The sequence below is a fragment of the Nicotiana sylvestris genome, chromosome 6 (assembly GCF_000393655.2).
Source record: "Nicotiana sylvestris chromosome 6, ASM39365v2, whole genome shotgun sequence".
NCBI classification, from domain to species: domain Eukaryota; kingdom Viridiplantae; phylum Streptophyta; class Magnoliopsida; order Solanales; family Solanaceae; genus Nicotiana; species Nicotiana sylvestris.
Genome location: NC_091062.1, coordinates 23,801,065 through 23,820,064, shown reverse-complemented (window position 1 = coordinate 23,820,064; position 19,000 = coordinate 23,801,065). Strand labels below are relative to the sequence as shown.

General features: G+C 40.2%; 2 protein-coding genes across 2 annotated transcripts; both read right to left on the bottom strand.

Annotated features, from left to right (window-relative positions):
• Nucleotides 1-362: 362 nt before the first annotated feature.
• On the bottom strand, nucleotides 363-943 carry LOC138870370 (uncharacterized). Its single transcript, XM_070148168.1, has 2 exons — nucleotides 749-943; nucleotides 363-638 (listed from the first exon to the last, which is right to left on the bottom strand). The coding sequence occupies exons 1-2, from the start codon at nucleotides 941-943 to the stop codon at nucleotides 363-365; spliced, it is 471 nt and encodes a 156-aa protein (XP_070004269.1).
• A 5,624-nt stretch (nucleotides 944-6,567) lies between these two features.
• Nucleotides 6,568-10,644, bottom strand: LOC138870369 (uncharacterized). The gene is made up of 2 exons (XM_070148167.1): nucleotides 10,347-10,644; nucleotides 6,568-6,707 (listed from the first exon to the last, which is right to left on the bottom strand). The coding sequence occupies exons 1-2, from the start codon at nucleotides 10,642-10,644 to the stop codon at nucleotides 6,568-6,570; spliced, it is 438 nt and encodes a 145-aa protein (XP_070004268.1).
• Nucleotides 10,645-19,000: the final 8,356 nt, after the last annotated feature.

Sequence of the window (19,000 nt, the reverse complement as noted above, 5' to 3'; positions counted from 1 at the left end):
CACACAGTTCCGACTACTGTAAAAAATCCTAAGGCTTAAGCTTCCGTTTTAGGGACTATGTGTCCCGAAACACTCCAAAACCAAAAACAAAACCTCCCGGCAAGTCACACAAGCAAAAAAAGATACGGGTGAAGCAGTAAATAGGGGATCAGGGCTATTACTCTCAAAACGACCAGCCGGGTCATTACATCCTCCCCCTCTTAAAACAATCATTCATCCTCGAACTAGCATAGAGACATACCTGAAGTGGTGAAAAGATGAGGATAATGAATGTGCATATCCTGCTCGGTCTTCCAAGTCACCTCCTCGATCGGCTGACCCCTCCACTCCTTCACTAAAGCAATGTTCTTTGGCCTCAACTTTCAAACCTGCCTGTCTAAAATAGCCATTGGATGCTCAACATAAGATAGATCCTTGTCCAACTGGACTGAGCTGAAATCCAACACGTGATACAGATCACCATGATACTTCCGGAGCATAGAAATGTGGAATACCAGATGAACTCCTGCTAGACAAGGAGGTTGGGCAAGCTCATAAGCAACCTCCCCAACTCGCTGCAACACCTCAAATGGACTAATGAACCTTGGACTCAGCTTGACCTTCTTCCCGAACCTCATGATGCCTTTCATAGGCAAAACCTGGAGCAAGACCCACTCTCCAACCATGAATGCAACATAGAGAACCTTCTAATCCGCATAACTGTTCTGTCTGGATTGGGGTGTCCTAAGTCTATCCTGGATCACCTAACCTTCTCTAAAGCATCCTGAACCAAGTCTATACCCAATAATCTAGCCTCGCCAGGCTCGAACCAACCCACTAGAGACCGACACCGCCTACCATATAGAGCCTCATACAGTGCCACCTGAATGCAGGACTGATAACTGTTGTTGTAGGAAAACTCCGCAAGTGGAAAGAACTGGTCCAAAAAACCTCCAAACTCCATCACACACGCGCGGAGCATATCCTCTAGAATCTGAATAGTATGCTCGGACTGTCTGTCCGTCTGAGGGTGAAATGTTGTGCTCAATTCAACCCAAGTACCTAACTCATGTTGTACGACCCTTCAGAAATGTGATGTAAACTGCCTACCCCAATCAAAAATGATAGATACCGGTACGCCATGAAGCTTGACAATCTCGTAGATATAAACTCGATCCAGTTGCTCGGAAGAATAAGTAGTCATCACAAGAATGGAATGAGCTGGCTTGGTCGGCCTATCCACAATCACCCAAAATGCATCAAACTTCTGCTGAGTCTATGGGAGTCCGACAACGAAATCCATAGTGATCCGCTCCCATTTCCACTTCAGAATCTCTAATTTCTGAAGCAATCCACCTGGCCGCTGATGCTCATACTTCACTTGTTGGCAATTTAGACGCCAAGCTACATATTCCACTATGTCCTTCTTTATCCTCCTCCACCAATAATGCTTCCTCAAGTCCTGATACATCTTCGTGCCACATGGATGAATGGAGTACCGCAAGTTGTGAGCCTCCTGAAGAATCAAGTCACGCAATCTGTCCACATTGGGCACACATAGCCTGCCCTGCATCCTCAATGCACCATTATCTCCAATAGTGACCTACTTAGCATCACTGTGCTGAACCGTGTCCTTAAGGACAAGTAGATGGGGTCATCATACTATCGCTCCATAATGCGATCATAAAGAGAAGACTGGGAGACCACACAAGCTAAAAATTGACTCGGCTCAGAAATATCCAATCTAACAAACTGGTTGGCTAACGCCGGAACATCCAGTGCCAATGGCCTCTCTGCTGCTGGCAAATATGCAAAGCTCCCCAAACTCTATGCTCTGTGACTCAAGGCATCGGCTACCACATTGTCTTCTGATAAGTAGGGATTTTAACATATTATTTGCTCTCTTTGACTTGAGTTTTTGGCCAAAAATGTGTGAAGGTATTCCCAAAAACTAATGTAATATGCTTGCCTGCAGGAATTGTTCAAAATGAGCCAAATGTGAAGGTATTCCCGAAAACTAATGTAATATGCTTGCCTGCAGGAATTGTTCAAAATGAGCCAAATGAGTCATAATCAACTCATAAAAGAGTCAAAAATTTGAACAAAAACCAAGACTGGGCCAAGAGATCTGAAATATGGACCGCACTAATATTGTGCGGCTCCAAAAGCCACAATACGGCCGCGATCAGAAATATGCGGTCCGCGAAAAGGAGATTCAGAGAGTTGTATTTTCAGGCTAAATGAAAAGCGAGATTTGCGTTAAAATTATGCGGCTGCAGAAGTCCGTTATGCTGACACAATTGAAATTATGCGGTCCGTGAAACTCAGCTCAACCCAGATCCAAATTTGAAGAAAACGAACAACGGTCAGAATTACACGGTCGCGCTTAGAATTATGCTGCCGCAAAACCTCTACAGGGGTATTTTTGTCCGAAAATTTTAGCTTAGTATAAATAGATATTTTTGACATTTTAGGTTATATTATGTATTATCTGAGCACGTGAGACGACTGCACATTCCATTTTAGGCAATTTTGCACTAGAATTATCATTCAACATTAGATTTTCATCTTTTAATCTAGTATTATGAATTCTATCTTCTTTTCTTCTTTGATTTCTGTTAATTCCATTAGTAGCTAAACCCATAGTTGGGGTTGTGACCCAACTCTAGTGTGGGTATTTGATTGGAGTTGAATTTTTGGGGTTGAATATGTATGAGTTAGTGATATTTAGCCTAAGTCTTGCTAGAACTATAAAATTAGTGGTTGCAAACATTGATTCGTGCCTTTATGACTTAATCTCTACTTGAGAAAGAGGGACTAAGTATAGAAATCTAGGCTAACAAGGAATTGGGGTGAACTCAAGAAATTGATAGCCCCAATTAAAGGGTTAAACCTAGAGATAGTAATACCCGACATGAGCTAATATCACTTGAATTGCATGAATACCCATTTGGACAAGAGAAAGCCAAATTGGACAAAATCACTCAAACTACCGAGAGGTATAAAGTGAGTACCCGGGTGTGATAGCTATATTACGACCCTAGCTAATCACAAGATTTTTTCTACTATCCGTTAGATATCAATCTAGGTAGAGTCACGACCCTAGTCTCTTTAAACCCTTGAAAATCAATAATAAAGCATTATACTTAGTTTTAAATATTGCATACTATAGAATAAAGTTATAAGTAGAAATCAAATCAAACGTGTGTGGAAGTGTAATGAAAAGCAAAACCAGTATCTAGACTTAGATATAAGCCTAATTCCAATTACTAACTCCCCGTGGTTTCGATCCTAACCTAGTTGGGTTAAAACTGCATCGACCACCCTCGCTACTCAATAGTAGTGCTGGCTTGGACCCGATCAATTTTTGGTGCCGTTGCCGGGGAGTTGGACGGTTTTAGCTATATATATATGAGTATTTTTGTGTTTTGTTTTTCTTTCCTTCCATTTTTCTAATTTGTGTGTGAATTACTTTTAGGTACCAAATGGCTCTTAACAACGAAGCCCTCAAAAATTTGCCATTGGGGGAGGAGGTAGATGATGATCACGTGGATGAGATTCAACCCAAACCTCAAGTACAAAAGAGATGCCGACCACCTCATAATAATATCCCAAACCCACCACCTCCTCCAAGGGAAGCACACCGGGTGTTGCCCAACGAAGGCTATGCAAGTGTAATAGTCCGCCCCGGATTAAGGCAGGAAACTTTCAAATACCAATGTCATGCTTACACTGTTGGAACAGAGGGGTTTCTTCACCAGAGCTCCACACCAATACGCCTACATGCATCTCAAAGGTTTTGTTGACACGTGTTGAGGAAGAAAGGAAACAAATGTCTCCAAGGATTCATTGAGGTTAAGGATTTTCCCATTCTCTCTAAGGGGGAAGGCTTTGGATTGGCTAAAAAGGTTACCCAACCATTCCATCACCACTTGGGATGAGTTGGCCAAGAAGTTTATCACAAATTTCTTTTCTTCGGGACATATGGCAATGCTAAGAGATGAGATCCTTGCTTTTAAACAAAATCCAAATGAACTGCTACATGATATTTGGGAAAGGTATCGGATGATGGTTGGAGAATATTTGAATAATGATATGACCGAAGCCATGATCCAACAAACATTCTACCGTGGCATCAACACAACAAACCAATATGTAGTTAACCAACTCGCCGAGGGGAACTTCATGAACATGCCATATGCTGAAGCGTGTGAAATACTCGATGAGATGGCGGATACCTCTTTGACGTGGCAAAGTAGAGCCAATGTTCCACAAGGTGACCCTAATGTTATTCACCTACACAGGGAGCTACATGACCATGACCAAGCTCTAGCCGAGTTGACTACTATCATGAACCAATTGCCCAAAGCTCAGTTGCAACAAGTTCAAGGGCCAAAAAAGTGAATGCCATGGAAAAAGTGAATATGATGGTCAACAAGAGAAGGCAACAAGTTCAAAACAATCCGGATCAATTTGAGCAAAGTGGTAGTGGGTACAATCAAGATGATTCATATGATGATCAAAGTGAAGAGGTTCAATATGTCAACAATTATCAAGGTCAACGGGGCAATGCTCTGAATAAACAACAGTGGAGATCACAGGAACCCAAGGAAATTAGGGCAATCAAGGTCAACAAGGAAATTGGAATAGTAGCAACAACAACAATGAAGACAACTAGGGGAACAACAATTCAAAATTGGGGTAATCAAGGCATTTATGGTGGCACCAATAATAGTAATTTGGGAGGCAATAACAATCAAGGGAATTGGGGGACAGGCTTTCAAAGGCCCCCGATATATCAACAACCGAACAACCTACCTCCATATCCATCACAAGGTCCTAGCTCTTCCAACAATGAGATGGGATGGATTTAAACCATATTCGAGCAAATGATGAAGAAAAATATCGATTCTGATCCCCAATTAGCCTCCCACTACACTTCTATCCGCAACTTAGAAGTCCAACTTGGCCAAATTTCTCAAGCTTTGAAAATACTCGCCCTAAGGGGGTGTCGCGCCCCATTTTTATTGCGAAATTGGGTTTCGACATTTTGACAACTCCTTTTGAGAGATTAGGGAAAAAGATTTGGTTGTTAGATTCGCCACCTAACGGATTAAGGAGCGTTAGGGCACCATAGCAAATAACTCAAATTATACCAGTTTCATTACCAGAGATCGGGTAAGGGCGCAAATTACCTTGAGGAAAAGTTGTTAGGCACCCCTCGAGGCCACAACGGTGGATTCCAACCAAACTTAAATTATGTAAATTAGCCTAAGGAAATGAATAAACTATTTAATAAGGATGGGGGGTCCTAAATGTTTTAGCCTATAGGATCATCCCGTGAAACATAAATAATACTTCGTAACTCCTCCAAGATGGGGGTGTTACTCATATTATCCAGCGGGAATAGACTAACATCTCCTGCTACCCGATTACTATCTTTGAGTTTTTTTTGCCTAAAGCGCTCTAGTTGATTCTAACTCGTGTCTTATGCGTGCACTACCCGTCCCTTACCTAAGGTCCTGAAGCTATTGGGACCTGTATTTAGGAAGGTCCTAGACTAGACCTAAGGTTCTCAAAATGGTAAAATACTAGTTGATAAGAAAAACAATTAGGACTTTTCAAATAAAGACAGATGTGGGCTCACGTTAACCTCCGCATGTAAACAGTAAACGCACGCAACTGATTTAGCAGGCCTTATTAATCTTGGAGTCCTATAGGCAAGATATCTATGTGATGAACAAGCGAGCAGTAGTATACAAATATAGTTCTTAATGCGAGTGTTAGGACCTACATATATTTTCCTACTGATTTTAATTCAGTACAGTATCTGGCCGTTTCATTAGTAAATCCTAATCATAAGTCCAAAATTATTGTTAAACCCTATAGGCATGTTATCTAAGTGGTTGACAGTGATAATCGAATTCCGAATCAGTTAATAGAATCCTATAGGCATGACTTCTACGAGTGTGATGATTATTACCCTATAGGCATGATTTCTAGGTTTGAACTGGTTTTAATCTTATAGACATGATTTCTATCATTGAACTGATTTTAATCCTATAGGCATGATTTCTAGCATTAGGCTAATTTTAATCTTATAGGCATGACTTCTGGATTTGAGCAGTCTATGAGCAGGAATTTATACACATTGAGCCAGAAATGAATTGAGCCAAATATAGATCCTATAAGCATGATTGCTAACACGCAATTACTGGACAAATTGATATACCGAAAGGCAGGATTTCTCACAGATCACGACGTTAGTCCTATAGGCAGGATTTCTAACATGTAAGCACAACATAGAACCTATAGGAAGGATTTCTAACAACATAATATGGAACTTATAAGCAGTATTAACAGCACAAATAGAGACCCTATAGGCAGGATTTCTACCCGACTTTGCAAACGAAAATAAGAAACCCTTTCCAATTTACTAAATACCCTAGAATTGTTTGTTACACAATTATTACAGACAAGATTAGTGAATGAATTACATAATAATAATAATAATAATAATAATAATAATAAAAAAAAAACTATAAAGAGCCTACAACAGGCCCAAATATACCGGGGCAACCCAGGTCTTCAAACCATAGCAGCTCCAAGGCTCACTTTCACAGGTACCCAATAATCAGTGGTGAATGATTCACCCATAGCACAGATAACCCAAATCTTTAGTGTGTCAAAGTTCCCAAGGGCTTCAATAACCCAGAAAAATGCTCGCACTAAAGAACAAATACTCAGAAACAACTCAAAGGAGATTAGAAACCAAACCCTAGTGTGTCAGAGTTCACAAGAGTCTGACATGAACCCCGACCAGTGCTCAAACTGAGGAAGTGAGGGATAGAACCTAAAGGACTTAAGAATAGGAGTTTAAAAGTAGCAGCATATAAAAGGTCACAATGGTAGAGAACAAAATTTAAAACAGATTTGATTTTAGAAAAAAGTCATCATAACAGAGTTTAAAACACAAAATATATAGGTAGAATTGCATTTAGAAGACAAATTGGCAAGATTTGCAAAGTTGTTTATGCACAGGTGCATCGTACTTGATAAGTTAAAGCCTGAAAGGTTTAATTAGGCTAAGTGTACATGCAAACATTTAGGACAAGTTGTTCAATCACAAAAATATTTAGACAATGCATTAAGGCAAACAGTCAGATAATCACATGAATCCAAATGAGTGAAATGCATACTAATGACAAGTTGTTCAGGATACATGAATGACAGAGAAAGGTTTAATAACAATACAAGTTTGGAAATATTCAGGACTGATTAACTGATGAACATACTAGCATTATCCTAAAGATGCTAATTTCAGGACAATTTCAGAATTAGCAAAACAACATACATGAAACAAGTCAGAAGGTATTAAGCTAATCACCTAAAAGGATTCATATTAATCAAACAACCAGTCTTAGAACCGATAATATTAATTAGAGGACTAAGAAGACTCATATAAACATGAATTTAGTAGAATCATGCTCAAAAGGTAAACTTTAAACATGCGGGATCATAAATACAGTTCATGGACACATAGGAATGAATTGACAATGGATAGTCACTGACCAGTTAGGCAAGAAAAGCAAGAATAACATCACAATAGTCGAGAACCCAGAATGTTTGGCCTTGGCTTTCAGCCGGCCAAACCAGAGATGGAACGAGATAGCGAGGAGAGTACGAAGCCAAATCTTAATTTTTTTAGTGAGAGTTTATTAATTTCAGGTCTGTCTTAAAGGGAAGGGGAGGAGTTTATATAATAGTATAGTATAAACATGAAACACGGTATGTATTGAACACAAAATCAATTAGGATCTAATTTTTTAGGGCAAATAATATATAAATAAAGATTTCAGTATATTAACAGAGAATAATGGCATGTAATCATGCGAGTAACACTTAGAATAAAGTGATACAACAGAGAATAAGGAAAATATCACATAAGAATCGATTAACAATCAGATTTAGGGCAAAATAAAGTAAAAATAAAGGAAACACGGTAGATTAAACAGAAACGAGGAAAATATTAGTCAAATACGAGAAAGGAAAGAGTATCAATCAAAAATTAGTAAAGAACAAAGAAAGGCCTCAAACCCTAGTTGAGACTGATGCTTTGAATCGGACCAGAGATGCAAGAATCATTTAATAAAACATGTATATGGACAAAATATCGTCTAGATCTTCACAGAATCAGGATGAATCTACCCGTTATTGAGATAGTTCTTTCCAAAAATAGGGCAAGAATCTAAGTAATACCATAAAAGAGCATATAATGATAGAGTAAAACAAAATAGGTAAGTAAATCATGGATTGATTCCATGTTTGAGCCGGAATAGGAGAGATTTAGGGGCAACAACGCTAAGGTTTGATAGAAGGAGGTGAAGGTTCGAGAGAGTATAGAGACAATGGGGCTGGGATAATGAGGGATTAGGGTTAGGGAGTTAGGTTTAAAGGGGTGTGAGGAGTTTGGGCCATTGATCTTAGAGATCAATAGCCAGGATTTAAGGAGGGGTCGGGTCAGGTTGGTTAATGGATCGCGACCGGGTTGGGGAGTAATGGGTCATTGGTTTGGGTTGGGGTTATTGGATTAATGTATTGGGCTAGGTATTTTAGGCATTAGGCTAGGGGTTGGTCCGAAAATAGGTTTAGAAAATAAACTACTAGTTAAATCCCCACTTTTAATTAATAAATAATTTGTAAAAATGGTAAATAAAATAGTAAAAATATTATTTGTACATAAAAATGTTAACAACAATTATTTATTACTATAAAAATATAAAAAGTTATTTTTTGGATAATAAAGTAATCATAAGTATATAACGGCTTATTATTGCAAAATATACAATGTTAGCCTAAAGATGTAAATATAATTATAACAAGTACATAAAAAATATTTAGGGCTTAATATGGATATAAATGATGAAGTTAGATGATAAAATCATCATAAAAATGATTTGTGGTGCAATTAATGACAATAAAATATGGGAATTAATTAATTAAAAAATCTTTAAAAATTATGGAAAACTTTGGAAAAATACTTGATAATGCTCATGCACTATTTTGAAAGTATATATATATATATATATATATTTGAAATATATGAGGGAAAAATTGGGTATCAACAGCTGCCCCTCCTTACTTGGAAAGGATGAAAGAGTTGTTGGGTAAAGAAATGATGATCAATTTTGATCGAATGAGGTGTTTTGAAATATACAGGCCGTACCCTGGTCTCCGAGCTGCCTACATATCTCTGGTTTTATAGGAATCAGGTCGTGTGTAGTTTTGGACCCAAGGTGAATGAAACCGATGGAATTGTTATAGGAATAGTCGTATGATTTGGAAGGTGTTCTTTTGGGAAGGATAATATTGGATGGATTTATGCGGAGTTATGAATGTGAGTCTGAAATGTAACAGATATGTTATAGAGCAAGTATCTGAATATCCATAGAGTAAGAAGCGGGAATTGATGGTGGTTGGTTATGTGTAAAATATTTGCGGAATGTGAAAGTTGCAAACAAAAACCAGAGCGAAGATTGCTCCCGTTTGAAGAACAGTTACTTCCTGGATTACTTGCCAAACTTAAAACACGATGCGTGCAAATATATATGGATTATTGCGAGAATTTAAACATGATGCAAATTCTCTTTGGACCATGAATGTTGTCTTTGGATGGTCAGGATGATGTCCTTAGACCAAGACGTCCTGGGCCATGAATCGTGAGATAAGGGATTCGTAGGCCATGAAATGATGTTCTCGGGCCATGAGAATGGTGCCTTTGATTCATGACGCCTTTGAATAATGATGTGCAATGCTGAGAGATCCTCAGGCTATGACATGGTGTCTTCAGGATATGAGGATGAGGCATTCGGACTATGACGTCTTTGGACAAATTGTCTATATATCAGCCCATGAGATGCAGATACATGATGCTTGAGATAAAACAAAACAGAGTTTAGTCTTGTGTAGGGTTGGGGATAGAGCTTAGCCCCGAGAGAAGAGGATAATGCAAGGTTTGGAATAGAGCAACATTTGTGGTTATGTAAGAAGAGACGATGCTTAGTCTCGTGCTGGAAAGGCAGAGCTTAGCCTTATGCAAAATTTGAGACAATGCTTAGTTTCATGCAGGGGAAGGCAATGCTTAGCTTTATGTGAATGAGGAGGCAAGGCTTGGCCTCATGCAAGATTTGAGACATGGGTTAATACTCTATGAACCATGTAAGGACCTTGCCAGTTAGGTGAAAATTTTCCTTTGGCCTCATCTTGATGTGGAAAGATCCGCTTCAACACCAGTTGCCCCGGTATAAACTGTCTTGGTTTGACCCTTTCGTTGAAAGCTCTGGACATTCTATTCTGATAAAGCTGACTGTGACACACTGCATTCATCCTTTTTCCATCTATGAAGGCTAATTGGTCATAACGGCTTTTTATCCATTCTGCATCACTAAGCTCGGCTTGTTGTATGATCCTAAAAGAAGGAATTTCTCCCTCGATAAGAATGACACCTTCGGTACCATAAAACAGCAAATAGGGAGTTGCCCCGGTTGATGTGCGGACTGTAGTACGGTATCCCAATAAGGCAAATGGTAAGTTTCCATGCCATTGCTTATGATTCTCTACCATTTTCCTTAGTATCTTATTGATGTTCTTGTTGGCAGCTTCCATGGCTCCGTTCATTTGAGGCTTGTACGAAGTGGAGTTTTTGTGCTTGATTTTGAAAGTTTCACACATGGATTTCATCAGATCACTGTTGAGATTGGCGGCATTGTCAGTGATGATGGACTCGGGAACCCCAAATCAATAAACAATAGGATTCCTGGCAAAATCTATGATGACTTTCTTGGTTATCGCTTTGTAGGACGCAACATCAACGTACTTAGTGAAGGAATCGATGGCCACTAAAATGAACCTATGCCAGTTCGAAGTAGTGGGTTCGATTGGACTAATGACATCGATTCCCCAGACGGCAAAAGGACAAGGTGCACTTGTTGCATTGAGTTCATTTGGAAGTACCCGTATCATATCTGCATGTATCTGGCATTGGTGGCATTTCTAGACATAACGAATGCAATCTATTTCCATATTCATCCAAAAGTATCCAGCCTTGAGTATCATCTTGGCTAAAACAAAATCGTTCATATGTGGGCCGTAGGTTCCGACATGTATTTCCTCGAGTAATTTTGAAAATTCTTTGGCGTCAACACACCTTAATAGTCCTAGATCAGGTGTTCTTCTACACAAAATTCCTTTGCTTTTGAAGAAATGATTGGACAGCCTCCGCAGTGTGCATTTCTGAGTATGGTTTGCCTTCTCTGGGTATTATCCTTTTGCCAAATATTCCTTGATGTCATGGAACCATTGATTTCCATCTATTTCTTCTTCGACATGGGCACAGTATGCCGGCTGATTATGGATCCTCACCGAAATGGGATCGATGAAATTCTTGTCTGGATGTTGTATCATTGAGGACAGGGTGGCCAATGCTTCTGCAAGTTCATTCTGGATTCTGGGGACATGCCGGAACTCTATCTTTGTGAACCTCTTCATCATCTCTTATACATGATGTACATATGGCAGTATCTTGGTGTTTTTTTGTAGCCCATTCTCCTTGTACATGGTGCACTAGTACGTCTGAATCACCGATTACTAGCAGTTTTTGAACATTCATGTCGATGACCAAGTTGAGCCCTAATATGCATGCTTCATACTCAACCATATTATCGATGCTAGGAAACCTGAGTTTTGCGGACACCGGGTAGTGCTGACCTCTTTTCGATACCAAGACAACTCTGATACCGACTCCTTTGAAATTTGCAACTCCGTCGAAAAACATTCCCCAACCGTCGTAGGCTTCAGCAATGTCCACTCCTACGAATGAAACTTCTTCGTCAGGAAAATACGTTTTAGTGGTTTGTATTCTCCTCCTATAGGATTATCGGCAAGATGATTTGCCAATGCTTGTCCTTTGACTGCATTCTGAGTTACCTAAATGATATCGAACTTACTCAGCAATATTTGTCACTTTGCCAGCTTCCCGATAGGTATAGGCTTCTGAAAGATGTACTTTAGAGGATCCATCCTTGATATGAGGTATGTGGCATAGGCACATAAGTAGTGCCTCAATTTCTGAGTTGTCCATTTCAGAGCACAGCAGGTGCATTCCAGTAGAGAGTACCGTGCTTCATAAGGTGTGAACTTCTTACTCAAGTAATATATGGCTTGCTCCTTTCTTCCCCTCTCGTCATGTTGTCCCAAAATACAACCCTAAGCCCCATCTAATACAGAGAGGTAGAGTAGCAGTGGTCTATTAGGTTCTGGTGGGACTAGGAGTGGTAGTGTGGACAGGTATTCCTTGATTTTGTTAAAAGCCTTCTGACAATCCATGGTCCAACTGGTTGCAACATCCTTCTTCAACATTTTGAAAATAGGTTCACATATTAATATGGACTATGCTATGAAGCAGCTGATGTAATTTAGACATCCCAGGAAACTTATCACGTCCTTCTTGTTCTTCGGTAGTGGTAATTCTTGAAGTGCTTTAACCTTTGACGGGTCCAACTCGATTCCTTGGTGGCTGACGATGAATCCCAACAATTTTCCGGCGGGAACCGTGAATGCATATTTTGTGGAGTTTCAGTATTAAATTGTACTTCCGTAGCCAGTCAAAGAACTTCATCAAGTCTGCTATGTGATCTGTGGCTTTCTTGGATTTGATGATGACGTCATCAATATATACCTGTATTTACTTGTGTATCATATCATGGAAAATGATTTTCATGGCCCTCATATAGGTGGCCCCAACATTCTTCAGGCCGAATGGCATCATTTTGTAGCAATACACTCCCCATGGTATAATGAAAGCAGTTTTCACTGCGTCTTCTTCGTCCATCCAAATCTGATGATAACCCGCGAAGCAATTTACAAAGGATTGGAGTTCATGCTTGGTGCAATTGTTGATCAAAATGTGAATATTTGGTAGTGGTAAATCGTCCTTGGGACTTGCTCTGTTTAAATCTCGATAGTCAACACACATTATAACTTTCCCATCTTTCTTTGGAACCGATACAATGTTGGCTAATTAGGTTGGGTACTCAATTACCCTGAGGACCTTGGCTTTGATCTGTTTAGTGACTTCCTTCTTGATTTTTAGGCTCGTGTCTGGTTTGAACTTTCTGAGTTTATGCTTCACTAGCGGACACATTGGATTGGTAGGCAATTTATGAGCCACTGTGGATGTGCTCAGACCAGTCATGTCATCATATGACCACACAAAAATATCTTCATATTCTTTTAGGAAATGAGTGTATTCTTCCTTCTCTGATGGTGACAGCTGAATACTTATGCGAGTTTCTTTGATGGTTTCAGAATCTCCCAAATTGACTATTTCGGTTTCGTCCAGGTTGGACTTAGGCTTATTCTCAAAATTCTCAACTTCTCTGATAACTTCCTCAGGTATCTCATCTTCTTCTTCCGAGTCACTATCCTTATGTTACGTTGTCTCATTACATGTCACGGTCGTTGGTTCATCAAGGTAAGAAATAGTAATGTTGTAGAAGAAAATATGAAAGATAACGATAATAAAACATCATATTATTTGATAAATGCTGAAACGTTAAACAAAATATCATCTAGACGACTTCAAAATAATGTTTTCCAAAATAAAATACTGAAAGAAAGATGTTTTTAAAACAAAATGCTCAAAAGAATTATTTTTCAAATAACATTAGTAGCCATGCTACCCCAGGACTCGTCTGGCCTTGAATGGTGTGGCGGTCCAGTTCTTGAGAAATGCTCCCCTCTCCACCGTCTGAATGATAAGGCCTTCTTCCTATCCTCCTCAACTATCACATTGCAATCCATATCTTCGTCTTCTAAGAATAGATTCCTTAGCCTAGCCAAAGCTTCTTCTTCTTCGGATCCCCATATTGTATCGGCCTGATGGAAGGTCTGACTCAGATGCAGCACTGGCCGCTCAAGAGGGTAATAGGCACCGCACATGGTGGCGACCAATCATCATATTCTTGCAATGTACACGGATATCCAAGCCCAAAAGTTGTACCATGACGTTTCAGATATATTGGTTTGGTAATGCCCTAGAGTTTCTTTCCAAGCCTTTTGCCGAGTTCATACCCTTACCATGCCAATATGCTTTCTATTTTGCTGCTCCACCATTTATCTTTCACAATTTCATTGACGTGCTCGATGGGGTGATAAGTCTCTCTGCCCAACTTCCTTCTATTCTCTACGACTGGAACAGTTTGGTTGGTATAAATGGGATTCTTCCATCTTCGTGAATGATTACTTCCTGATTATTCCATTCAAGTTTTACAGCCTATTGCAAAGTGGATGCGACAGCCTCAAAGGCATGTATCCAAGGCCATCCCAATAACAGATTATAGGAGGCGAATATGTCTAGCACCTGAAATTCAACATTGAACCAAGTAGGACCCATCTACAAACATAAATTGGTTTCCCTAATCATGGCTCCTTGCGACCCATCGAATGCCTTCACATTCATAGTTCATGCTCGTATTTCATGCAAAGTCGTGATTCTTCCATCTCCCTGAATGATTACTTCCTGATGATTCCATTCAAATTTCACAGCCTAAAGTAAAGTGGATGCGACAACACTAACAACATGTATCCAAGGTCGTCTCAACAACAGATTATAGGAGGCGAATATGTCTAGCACCTGAAATTCAACATTGAACCAAGTAGGACCCATCTGCAAACATAAATTGGTTTCCCCAATCATTGCTCTTTACGACCCATCGAACTCCTTCACATTCGTAGTTACTGCTCGTATTTCATGTAAAGCCTTGCCCAACCTTTTTAGAGTTGTTAGCGGACAAATGTTGAGGCTAGATCCTTCATCTACCAAAACCCTAGCAATGAACTTATCCTCGCATTGCACTATGATGTGCACTTCCCTGTTGTCGCTTAATCCCTCAGGCAGCAACTCATCTTCGTGAAAAGTGATCTTTTGGCTTTACAACACTTGCCACACCATGTTGGACATTTCTCTACTGGTGATATTGTTGGGCACATACGCTTCATTCAACACTTTCATCAGAGCATTCCTATGCACCTCAAAATTTTGTAGCAGCGAAAGGATGGATATCTAGGCGGGAGTTTTGTTCAGATGATCAACAATAGAGTATTCTCTTTCCTGTACTTTCCTCCTTATGTCATCTGGACCAGTTTCAATAATGGGTTGTTTGGAAGCAGCTTCCTTTCTTGTTTCTCCCAAATTTTCAGGTGTATAGATTCTTCTAGCTCTGATCATCCCTTGTACAACACCAGACTCTTCCATTTTTGCTTTCCCTTTTCTCCTAGCTTCGGTAACATAATCTCAAGGTATGGAATTGGAATTGAAAGGTAGTGTGGATGCCACCATCACCGTGAAGGTTGTGGCTACTTCTACTTCAAATAGAGTATGTGTAGTTACAGGTGCTGTCACTTCAATTTCAAACGGAGCTGAAGCAGCTACCTCAACTTCGACCGGTGGTTGTATCTGTACCATAATAGGAGTGAGTGTGACTACAGGTTTCTTAGGGTCTTCACCTTCGTGAATAATACCAATTGACCCTTCAGGATCCCATTCTTCATCAGTTTCTATCACATTTACTCTTTTACGCCTATAATATAGGAGGGGATTGTTGCGGACATTGGGTGCATCTTACTTTGCTTGTATGACTTTGGTATCAATCAGGGTCTGAATATTATCTTTTAGAGTGTGGCATTCATCAATGGTATGTCCCTTCATGCCAGAATGGTATGCACATGTTTTGTTTGGGTTGACCCACTGGGAGGCGTTTTCTATGTCAACAACAGGAATATGGGTAACATATGCAGCAACCTTCAGTCTTTCATATAGTTGGTCGATGGGTTCAGCAATAGGGGTGTATTGTATGGGTAGTCTACGATCGAAATTGGGTCTAGGTTTTTGATAGTTTTGGCGGGTTAGAGGTGAATGATAATAGGCTGGCTGGGTGTTATAAATATGGTAGGCGGTAGCAGGTTGAGGATATCTGGGAGGTGAAAGTTGGTATGTGGGTGGAGTTATTTGGTATGTGATTGGAGATTTTGGACCTTGGGCTACCATCACTGCCCCTATCTATTTCTTACTTGATATACCCCCCGACTGTAATGCTTTGTTCGTAGCTTGTAATGCCTCAAAATTGGTTACCATCCCGCCCTTGATCCCTTCTTCAATCCTTTCCCTGAGTTAGATGATATCGGAGAATTTGTGATTTTTGATGACCATTAACCTTTCATAGTATTGTGGATCCTGGGCCCTAACAAAGAATTTGTTCATCTGCTATTCTTCTATGCCGGCCTGACCTTTGCAGCTTCTGACCTCTATCGAGTAGCATATTCGCGGAGAGTCTCTGTCGGTTTATTCTTGAGGTTTTGTATGTAGAAGACATCTGGTGCATTTTTTGTATTGAACCTGAATCTATCCATGAAGTCTGATGCCATGCTTACCCAATTAACCCATTTCTTGGGATTTTGACTTATGTACCAGGATAGGGCGTCTCTAGTGAGACTCCTCATGAATAGCTTCATGTGAATCCTTTCATCTTTCACAACTCCCACAAGCTTATCACGGTATGTTCTCAAATGTACCTTCGGGTAACCCATTCCGTCAAACATCTCGAACTTAGGAGGTTTGTAACCCTCCGATAGTTCTATGTCTGGCTGAATGCATAGATCCTCATAATTCAGACCTTTTATTCCTTTGCCTCCTGCAACACCCTGGACTCGACTTGTGAGCTTCTTGAGCTCCTCCGCCATATTCTTAATGAGCAGGTCTTTCTCGGCAGATTCTAGTATGTATGAGATTGGTTGAGTGGAGTGGGGGTAAGGTTTCCACGTATATAGGATTATTTTGGTGGGTGTCGGGGGTTTGAGTGTAGTGGTGATCATTAGTTGAATTTTGTGGATCAGGGATAGGTTGTGAGGTATTTTGAGGAGTGTGGTAAGTGGTTTGTGGGTATTGAGTCGGGAGATGCTGGTGTTGAGGGGGAGTTAGTACTGCTGGAGGATTAGGATTTTGGGGAGGTGTTGTGTATTGATGGGGTGCGGGAGGATTTTGTGGACGTTGGGTTGGTGTGTTTTGAGGAGGTAATGGGTTTTGAGTATTTTGTTGGTTAATGTCTGGGACGTTTAGGGTGAGGGAAAGGTTTATTAGGTTGTAGACCTGCTCAAGCTCCCCTTGTAATTCTAGTATCTTCTATTCCAACTATAGGACCAAATCATTTTGCGCCGGGGGGCTCCGACCGTCTGAAGTTTCAACATTCTCTACGTGCGCAACATTTTCTTCCCGGATACCACTCATATCATCCATCTTAGCCTTTCCCTTTCTTTTCGGATTACTTGGAGGAGGAGGAGGTGGAGGGCCTCTAGATCTGGTGTGATATGCTGACGATGCCAGTAAGTGCGAACCAACCTTAGGGGATGTGAATAATCAAAATAAAGAAAAAACAAAAAGGTAAACAAGTCAGTAAGGATTCTAAAAAGTATTTGCAGTATTTAAACACGTATTGCAGGAATGTAAATTCCCATCCTAATTGGGAACCGAGGTAGGCCTAGCGACAAGTAGATTTGGAAAAATTTAATACCGATAAATGCCTTATTTCATTAATTTAATAAATAAGACAAACCGAAAAACGATAATAAATAAATGAGTTACTAATGGCATCTGCCTTATTACATTCAAATTCCAAAATGATTCAATAATTTGATAATCCTAATCTACTTGGTCCCAGAGGGACCTTCTCCATACTTGACCCTCTTGGCTTCGTTGATCAGATTCCCTAGGTCGCGCATGTCTAGCAATAGATACACCCTTTCTAGGTGTCCTCCTTCGTTGCCCCTTGCATTCTGACAGTCTACGACCCTTTTCCTTATCTTCCCTTCCATTTCCATTAGACCCTGCTCCAAATATTCCAACCTTTCTGTCGACCTTGTAGCCATTTCCCTCCACTCATTAATTGACTCCGTGTCTATCTTGTGTTGTTCCAAATGCCTGGTCTTGGACTCAAGGACTCTTTTGCGTAGCCTTTCATATTTCACTTGTGCTTCAGCAGCTTCATCTATGACCGTGTTTCCTCGACCAATGCCTGGCTCGACCATTCCTGCTATGCTATCTTCCAACCATGATGGGTAGAACTACACATGACCTGTGTGATATCGATCTGGCTCAATGGTATCTTTTTCCACGATAATCTTCAAATTCCACATGTGTTGGGCCTCACATTTGTATGGAATGGCGTCGTCCTGAAAATCTGCTTTGTAATGACTCATTTTTTAGACTCGCGGTATGACTTGTTTTCTTCCAGCCTGTCTCATGACCCTGATAGGAACATAGGGATATATGACCCTTAGCCCAATCAACACCAAATGCGGAACATCCTTGGATTTGATGATGAATTCTCTATTAGGGAACCACTCGAACATCCAATGAACCTTGTCCCGGTCAAATTGCTGAAAAACTATACCTATTTTGTAGCATTCTCTGGTTGTGCAAACCTGTCTGGGATAAAGGTCAGTTTTTTCGGATAGTGGAAAGCTTTTGTGATCATTCCATCGTCTCCATGGAAACTCTTGGCGGTATTGGCCTCTCTGAAGATGTTCTAACAACCAAATCTGCAGTAGCAAGTTACAACCCTCAAAATATTTGAACCCTTTCTTGTAACAATCCAGAGCCCGGTATATTTTTTCTACAATCATCGGAACAATAGTATATGCTTGTACCTCGATTTCCTCCATTAAAGCTTTGGTTACCATGGCCAACCTGGTGTGAATCCTGTCCCCTTGACTTGGAAACACTATCATACCCAGAAAGCAGACAATGAATACGAAAACCCTACGATGAGTCCAACCCAGGGAAGTGATGGAGAATTCGTCATGAAAGATACAGTAAGATTTGCTGTGTCTGTATCATTCATAGAGGAAGTTGAAGGGTATGACTTCTTCAAGCATGCCAAGTCGTCACTCTTTCTCAGACCCATCATTT

What these genes read in the sequence shown, in the direction of transcription:
- LOC138870369 (XM_070148167.1), bottom strand. Translation starts at nt 10,644, where the DNA reads ATGGAAGCTGCCAACAAGAACATCAATAAGATACTAAGGAAAATGGTA. An exon ending in GATGAATGCAGTGTGTCACA is followed by an intron (nt 6,708 to 10,346) that starts GTCAGCTTTATC and finishes TTTGTTCTTTAG; the next exon opens with TGCGAGCATTTTTCTGGGTT.
- LOC138870370 (XM_070148168.1), bottom strand. Translation starts at nt 943, where the DNA reads ATGGAGTTTGGAGGTTTTTTGGACCAGTTCTTTCCACTTGCGGAGTTT. An exon ending in TTCAGGATGCTTTAGAGAAG is followed by an intron (nt 639 to 748) that starts GTTAGGTGATCC and finishes GTCTTGCTCCAG; the next exon opens with GTTTTGCCTATGAAAGGCAT.